This window comes from Dendropsophus ebraccatus, chromosome 2 (genome assembly GCF_027789765.1).
Source record: "Dendropsophus ebraccatus isolate aDenEbr1 chromosome 2, aDenEbr1.pat, whole genome shotgun sequence".
Taxonomy (NCBI): domain Eukaryota; kingdom Metazoa; phylum Chordata; class Amphibia; order Anura; family Hylidae; genus Dendropsophus; species Dendropsophus ebraccatus.
This window is the reverse complement of record NC_091455.1, coordinates 73,011,573-73,020,691: the sequence shown is the minus strand read 5'-3', so window position 1 is coordinate 73,020,691 and position 9,119 is coordinate 73,011,573. Positions and strand designations below refer to the sequence as shown.

At 39.4% G+C, this 9,119-nt stretch overlaps 1 protein-coding gene across 5 annotated transcripts in view; it reads right to left on the bottom strand.

Annotated features, from left to right (window-relative positions):
• Positions 1-668: 668 nt before the first annotated feature.
• The window catches only part of MTCL1 (microtubule crosslinking factor 1), a 106,015-nt gene continuing 97,564 nt past the window's right edge, over positions 669-9,119 (bottom strand). For 3 of the 5 annotated variants that reach the window (XM_069957761.1, XM_069957762.1, XM_069957764.1), the window contains one exon: positions 669-1,681. In XM_069957761.1, coding sequence (XP_069813862.1) covers positions 1,514-1,681 — 168 coding nt within the window. In that variant the 3' untranslated portion in view covers positions 669-1,513. Of the gene's footprint in view, positions 1,682-6,526; positions 6,683-9,119 lie in introns of all 5 variants that reach the window. The other 2 variants (XR_011361656.1, XM_069957763.1) reach the window with 2 other exon arrangements.

Here is a 9,119-nt window from a genome sequence, read left to right as displayed (position 1 = left end):
TATATATTATAGAACTCTTTTAATATTAGAGATGAGCGAACCTTGAACACTCTGCATTTAATTATCGGTGAAGAAGTTGGATGCAGCCCCAAGGCTGCTCGGAAAACATGGATACAGCCATAGGCCATGTTCACACAACGTAAATTTTCTATTAATCACGGCTGCTGTTGCCGACTTGCAACAGCCGTGAATAATAGAAAATTTATATTGTGCTGCAGACAACGGAATCAGGGCTAAAGTGTATACACATAGTATACGCTCCGGCCGGGATTCCTAGCAGTCGCAATAAAAACAGACATGTCAGTTTTGTGCGGCCACTATTCATTGAATAGCCGCACAACCCTGACAGCTCACACTGGAGAGTGCGGCTCCGTGTATGCCCACATTCCAATTCAATAGAAATTAAGTTTATCTGGCCAGGATAAACTTCACTGACACCGGCCGTTCTGTGACATGGCTGTGTCATACCTTGTGTGAATGTGGCCATAGGCTGTATCTATGTTTTCCAGGACTCCCTAAGGCTGCATCCAAATTCTTTACCGACAATCAAATGCAGAGCGTTTGAGGTTCACTCATCTAAAATTATTATATATTATATAACTATTTCATGTAATCTTTGTACTGATGAGAAATAAAGGAAAACACTAACACCCAAAACTCTCTAAATGTTAAATAGTTTATTTTTCATCTCAGCACGGCCTGGTACATACCTCTCAGTACATTCTGTTACATTTCATTATGCCTAGGCTTCTCTATATGAAACTTCACAGAGATTTGTACGTACACAGCTGGTGGACAGTAATTTAAAAATTCATTTCCTGTGTCATCAGTGCAAGAAAATCTAACAATAAAATTACAGTACATAAATTCACAACAATATTACAGTAAAACTCTGATTCATTCTTATGAAGGATGGTACAGTACAGGGTAGAAGTTATGTACATGCACTAAAGTGCCTGTATCATCTATGCAGTGATACATCTCGGTTTGCATACAGTTTTTTGCCGTATTTCTCCCTCTCGATTCCTAAAATCCACTTCAGTTCAGCTAACTGATTGGCTTTTTGCTTTCGCTACAGCTTCAGATAATATGAAGTTTTATCATTTTCCTATGTTATAACAAACGTATAAATAATAACAAGTGACTACAACAACAAATAGTAAAAAAAAAAGAAACATATAAAAACAATGTAAAATTAAAATAAAAATAAAAAAAACTAAAGGCAGCCAGCACTGAGGAAAAAAAAGATATTTTTTTCTTCCAACTTCTGTGATTTCTGCAGGAAATAAAGACAATGGGAATTTCTTCATGATCATCTCATACAGGCACATATATGTTCCATAATAGAAACACGACCACATGTATAACAGAGCAAACATTCAGCAATTGCATGTATCATTCCTCTTCTGATGTCTAGTGGCACAAACTGGGCCGCATGGACCTGGCTTAACACATACTGGGTTGTATGAGTGAAAGTTCATGCAAGATGGCGTCAGTTCTCCTTTCCCTCGGCTCAAGTTTCCTGGTTTCCCTGCTCCTCGTGTAGATTGTTACTAGAAGGAGTTCGGGAGGCAGTCGGGGAATGTGAAGCCCATCTGGAAGGCAGGCGCCGGTTCGCTGGTCTCTCTGGTCTGGAAAAGCTAGATTCTAAGGACGGAGCTAACGCAGCACAAGGAAGTTCCTTTACAAAAAAGGGAGATATAATAACAATAAATATATATAATACATAGGTCATTGTATTTATAAAACAAAGAAAACTGCAATGTATAATATAACAATACAATAACTACATGGGAAATTATTTATTTATTTATTTTTACATGATCTGTACAACTTTTTTTGTGTGTAAAAAATATGATTCTGAAAAATAGTATCTGAACGGGAATAGCGGTAAGGATCCTCTGGTTAGGATCTTCCTTTTGAACTACACTGGAGAGCTTTCCCTTACCATGAAGTTTAATAAACAGTTCCCCATCGTCAAACAAGGGCAGAGAGATACTTAAGAAGCTAGAAGAGGAGGAGACAACAGTCCTCACACTGAATTAGTGCTAAAAGTCGGCCAAAGAGTGGTGTGGGCAGTGGTAAACAATGGTGTAGGATCACCACCACTACACAGATTTGTGAACCGGCTGTCATTTTAAATACCAGATCACTGGGACCAGTGAGAACTGTCTGGATCCCAATTGAACTGTCTGGATCCCAATTCTGCAGACAACAATTAACAGTCTTCTGCAAAATAGGATAACTACAACTAACAATGTGGTGTATTTATCAAAGGGCGTGCAAAAAGAACAAAGAAAAAGAATGGATTTGCCACCACAGCAAACAATAAGTCTCCAAGATCCACAGAGAGATGAAAGATGAGATTTCATTGACTGTTGTGGGCAACTTCTTTGCAAATTTTTTTTACACTTCCCTAAAGTATCCATCCTGTATTAAAAGGCAATGCAGTAGCGAGCTGCAAACTTTGCATGTGTGATGTATTCTCCTTGTATATTGATAACAGTAATAATAGAAATAATGGTGTATTAGTATTCTGCATTGTATAAAAGTGGAAAGAATGTGGTACACAGCTAGTTTGTTCTTTAATCCAATTATTTTACATACCGCATGGAAATTCCCAAATGCTACAATGGAAATGCTTTATAAGACTGGGGTTGAAATCTATAGGGTATATTCAATACACTTGGGCTAAAGATACACTCACCGGCCACTTTATTAGGTACACCTGTCCAACTGCACATTACCACTTAATTTCTAATCAGCCAATCACATGGCGGCAACTCAGTGCATTTAGGCATGTAGACATGGTCAAGACAATCTCCTGCAGTTCAAACCGAGCATCAGTATGGGGAAGAAAGGTGATTTGAGGGCCTTTGAACGTGGCACGGTTGTTGGTGCCAGAAGGGCTGGTCTGAGTATTTCAGAAACTGCTGATCTACTGGGATTTTCACGCACAACCATCTCTAGGGTTTACAGAGAATGGTCCGAAAAAGAAAAAACATCCAGTGAGCGGCAGTTCTGTGGGCGGAAATGCCTTGTTGATGCCAGAGGTCAGAGGAGAATGGGCAGACTGGTTTGAGCTGATAGAAAGGCAACAGTGACTCAAAAAGCCAACCGTTACAACCAAGGTAGGCAGAAGAGCATCTCTGAACGCACAGTACTTCGAACTTTGAGGTAGATGGGCTACAACAGCAGAAGACCACACCGGGTGCCACTCCTTTCAGCTAAGAACAGGAAACTGAGGCTACAATGTGCACAAGCTCATCGAAATTGGACAGTAGAAGATTGGAAAAACGTTGCCTGGTCTGATGAGTCTCGATTTCTGCTGCGACAGGTAGGGTCAGAATTTGGCGTCAACAACATGAAAGCATGGATCCATCCTGCCTTGTGTCAACGGTTCAGGCTGGTGGTGGTGGTGTCATGGTGTGGGGAATATTTTCTTGGCACTCTTTGGGCCCCTTGGTACCAATTGAGCATCGTTGCTACGCCACAGCCTACCTGAGTATTGTTGCTGACCATGTCCATCCCTTTATGACCACAATGTACCCAACATCTGATGGCTACTTTCAGCAGGATAATGCGCCATCTCATAAAGCTAGAATCATCTCAGACTGGTTTCTTGAACATGACAATGAGTTCACTGTACTCAAATGGCCTCCACAGTCACCAGATCTCAATCCAATAGAGTATCTTTGGGATGTGGTGGAACGGGAGATTCGCATCATGGATGTGCAGCCGACAAATCTGCGGCAACTGTGTGATGCCATCATGTCAATATGGACCAAAATCTCTGAGGAATGCTTCCAGCACCTTGTTGTATCTATGCTACGAAGAATTGAGGCAGTTCTGAAGGCAAAAGGGGGTCCAACCCGTTACTAGCATGGTGTACCTAATAAAGTGGCCGGTGAGTGTACAACCATGCTAAAATTTATGGAAAGCTTTATGGAAAGTGCAGTTAAACCATCTAAACTGTTGCTCAATGCTGCTGGGATGCCGAGGCAAACAATATATCAAAGTGAATGTATAATGAGAAAATTACATTTTACTTTATATACTTGGGGCTGTTCTTTTAGCCTAATTACTAAAATATTCCATTTATCTAACCACCCCTCAGAACAGAGACAATAGTCCAACACTTCCTGCATTCTATAACTCACTTGTCAGCTTTGCTGTATAGACTGGGACAGAGAAAGCAGAATAAAATTAGAATGCAGGGAATGTAAGGACAGCTCTGGTATGCTGCTGGAGGCCTGGATTTCTGGATGGGGCGACTGTACTCCATCACTCTGTAAATTGACTCTCTTAATCCAGTTGACATATGAAACACACCCTGCTGAACAGTGTCTATACAGACAATACAGGAAAGTAGTATATCTCCAATATAATCACACATAGGGAACTTTTTTCAAATAAAAAAAAAATAGCTTAAATTTATAAAAATTGGGACAAGCATTATTTATCTTCTACAAATTTATGTCAAGTTATAAAACTGAAATAAATGGACTGGAAGGAATAGCAGTAAATGGCTGTATGAATAACCTGTTGCATCATTACCTACCTAGCAAACACAGTATAACATAAGGCTTGCACATGATGGCAAATACATGGGAACACAGTGTTGTAAAAGAAAATTTTCATTGATAATGAATGAAACATTCGAAGAAAAACACCTGTAAGCATTATAGTGGCATTCTATGACATTAAAGAACAGGCATTCATCATAGAATGAAACATCAAGACCGGGAGAAAAGGAGAATTATGTATCAAGCTTATACATTTAAGGATCATATGTTGTTTTTAACTTATACTATGAGAAATTACAGTATGTAATTCTATTATCAGAACCATTCCCTTTAAAGTTATATAGAAGCAGAAAAAAGGAAAATAGTTGTAGAGAACCCATGTTTTCTACTGTCTAACCAAGACTCTAGCAGACTACAGGACAGAAAAAACATATTCTTCTCATGGAACAACATATACACACTGGAGGCAAATTACTGAGACCAACATTTCTTATGAAAGCCTTGTGCCAAACTACACTAGAGTAAGATGGTATATATTTAAAGAGACTCTGTACCCACAATCTGACCCCCCCAAACCGCTTGTACCTTCAGATAGCTGCTTTTACTCCAAGATCTGTCCTGGGGTCTGTTTGGCAGGTGATGCAGTTATTGTCCTAAAAAACAACTTTTGAACTTACAGCCCTGTGCCCAACAGTCGGGGCCTAGATTGTGTATGCATTAGGCTGGCACAACCTCTCTGTCCCTCCTTCCCACCCTCTTCATCATTAGGAATGCTCCAGGCAGATTTTCTCCTATTCCTCACCTGTGTCAGCACGGCACATGGGCTAGATTGTTAAGGCACCTGTGCAATGTTCAGACAGGAGAAAATGCTCTAGGGGCATTCCTAATGATGAAGAGGGTGGGGAGGAGGGACGGAGGGGTGGTGCAAAGTTAGGGCACAGATAATGTAAGCCACAGCTGTTTGACACAGGGCTACAGGTTTAAAAAGTTGTTTTTTAGGACAATAACTGCATCACCTGCCGAACAGACACTGGGACAGATCTTGGATTAAAAGCAGCTATCTGAAGGTACAAGTGGTTTGGGGGGGGGGGTCAGATTGTGGGTACAGAGTCGCTTTAAGGCATCTATCTGGCTGCTACAAACAGAAATCTATGGCGGCTATGAGCTGGTGTACATTTTCACCAGTTTATGGCCTAAATTATAGTGAATCTGTCAGGTAAGTGAGATCCTGCCTCTTTTCAATAGACCCCACCCACTGAAAAAATTGCAAAACAGTGGTGTAAAGCCCCTAATAAATTCCTCATTCTTCACCCATATCGTCTGCTTGCAAAGGGAAAAGTTCAGATAATAAGAATATATTAGGAACTTTTGTCAAGTAATTTCATAACAAGGCTATGCTCCCACTGCGTAAATACAACAGCCGTTATTAGGCACTTAAAAGAACAGCCATTGTTTTAGTATCAAACAACGCTATTTTAAATGAAAATTTGCATAGAAGTCTATGGACAGCGGCTGAAAAAAACATTATCTCGCCGGCTGTAGCCAAAAAAAGGACCATTGTTCAATACATTGTGTGACTTCAATGCAAATCTTTGCATTATAAAATAAATGGCCATTGTTTTAATTGAAAACAATGGACGTTCTTTTCATAAACGATGTGTGAACATGGCCTAAATAAGTACAGTCTGGAATACAAAATAGCTTGAGAAATAATCTCCTAGAAATGACACATATCAAACACCAAACATTTACAGGCGACCACAGACACCAGGGAGATCACAAAAGACACAGAAATCAAATTCCGAGCAAGAAGAAAAAGAAAGAGAAAGATTGTTATGATGTTAGTTTCGGACAGACGGCCACAACAGTCAAGTGAGTTGTTTGGCTGAACAATGTAGAAAAAAAAAAAGTTGGAGAAAGTGAAAAGAGAAGGACAAAACATAATGCTTGTGATGATCAAAACCCTTATCAAGAAAATGAGAGACTGGTTTAAAGGGTACCTCCAGTGAAAAATGAACTTCACATTGTTCTTAGAGCCTCACACGTAGCCTTTCCCTCACATCCCTCTTACACTGCAGAAAGAGAATGAGACTGTCTGCTTGAAATGGTGCTGAGGCTGCAGTTATCACAGGACTTTATTATTTAGTAAGTTCTCTCTACAGAGAGAAATGAAATAAGTGTGCAGTCTGCATGTAAAACAAGCTAAAAAGATCATAGAGTAACCATGTTTTACTTATATATTAAGATATGCAAGTCTGTGTGTAAATTTGAGATTCTAAGAGATTTAGGTGAATCACTGGGGGTACACTTTAAGGCTATGTTCCCACACAGTAGTTTTGCTCAGTATTTTGGTCAGTATTTTGCAACCAAAACCAGGAGTGGATTGAAAACACACAAAGGCTCTGTTCTCACAATGTTGGAATTGAGTGGATGGCCGCCATATAATAGCAAATAATTACCATTATTTTACAACAACGGCTATTGTTTTAAAATAACTAATTTGCCGTTAAATGGCGGCCATCCACTCAATTCCAACAGTGTGTGAACAGAGCCTTTCTGTGTTTTCAATCCACTCCCGGTTTTGGTTGCAAAATACTGACCAAAATACTGAGTGTTAACATAGCCTAAATAAGTACATTACTGGTTATTTAAAAGTGAATGCTTGTAAACCTAACATTAATCTAATTTAATGTCTACCGCAGAGTTCACACTTGGTATCAGAGATCAATAAAAAAAACAGACAGAGGGAGCAACTGATGCAACTAAACAATACATACTATAGTAGTACTTATATCAACTCTTTCTTTATTCAATTATTGTGCTGCTTTTACTAGTTAACATAAAAATGAAACTAACATCTTCCATATCCACATCTGACATCTTCCATAATCAGAACCTCACACTCCCGCCTCCAAGACTTCTCTCGTGCTGCACCAGTTCTCTGGAACGCTTTATCCAAAGACCTCAGACTCACACCCAATTCTCACAGTTTCAAGCACGCCATAAAGACTCATCTCTTCAGGCACGCTTATAACATTCCCTAAACTTGTCTCCCCCTCTGTTGGTCCCTCCCCATCTTCAACAGCTCCATGCACTTTTTACCTGTAGGTTCGCAGGGGACTGGCTCTCCCCACACCCATAGGCACTTTCTAATTCTATGTACAATGGCTGGACCATCTGCAAATGAAGCTCTTACTGCATCTTGTGTCACCCCCAGTCCTCCTAGTCAGTAAGCTCTTGCGAGCAGGTCTCTAACTCTCTTTGTATCTTTATTTATTTCATTTATTTATTCCTGTTATGTGTAAATGTAACCCCTGTATTGTGTAAGTGAAAAAAGCCCTGCGGAATCTGTTGGCACTATATAAATAAATAAATATGATGATGATGATGATGATGATGAAAATTACCAAAACCATGGAAATAAAGAAGAGAACAAAAGAGAACAATGAAAAAATATGCATGCAACTCTACAATAACTCTACAATGGCTCTTTTTACTATTTAAATTACAAAGACTGCACTGAGGGTTTGTGAAGTATTATCATATCATAATTAAAGGAAATAGATATACACACCTGTTAGAATGTGATGATAGTAAACCCAGCGATTATTATGTGCTGTTTAGGAAATATGCTTTGGAAAAAAATTAAACCTTTTTATACTTTGGGGAAGGGCCTGAGCCCCCCAACACACGACTTCACAAAATATCATTAGAAGGCTTCCAAAGTGGGTGGCTGTAACAGTACCAAAATTACTAATTTGCATATTTTCTTTTCAAAGCATATCTCTCAAACAGCTCATTAGACTAGCATAAGAAAAGCATTGCTGGGTTCAAGATGGTGGATATCAGCACATACTAACAGATGTGTATATCTAATGTTGGTGAGAGATTCCCTTTAATACACTATAGTATAAGGTAATAAGACTGCATATCATCAGAAAATGTGAATTTTGCTTTTAATGGTGTTTTTTCTTTTTTCTTTAGCTTTTCTGTTTAGACTGTGACAGAAGAATCATCTGGCCCACCAGAGAACCAGAGGATCCTCCGGTGGGCCCCAGATACCCCAGTCCGACATTGGAACAGTTCACTGCTGAGGACAAGATAAGGCAAAATAATACCACTATAAGGCTGGGTTCACACTACGTATATTTCAGTCAGTATTGTGGTCCTCATATTGCAACCAAAACCAGGAGTGGATTGAAAACACAGAAAGGCTCTGTTCACACACTGTTGAAATTGAGTGGATGGCCGCCATATAACAGTAAATAACTGCCATTACTTCAATATAACAGCCGTTGTTTTAAAATAACAGCAAATATTTGCCATTAAATGGCGGCCATCCACTCAATTTCAACATTGTGTGAACAGATCCTGTGTTTTTAATCCACTCCTGGTTTTGGTAGCAATATTAGGACCACAATACTGACTGAAATATACGTAGTGTGAACCCAGCCTATGGTTGTGTATGAAGCACCCCAGTCATTCTAGGCTCTATGGGGGTAAGGGTAACTGTATTAAACCTTATCCTGAAAACTGTATTGGTCTATTGTCACTTTTCCAACTATTACCTTCCATTTACTGCACCTGTCATAA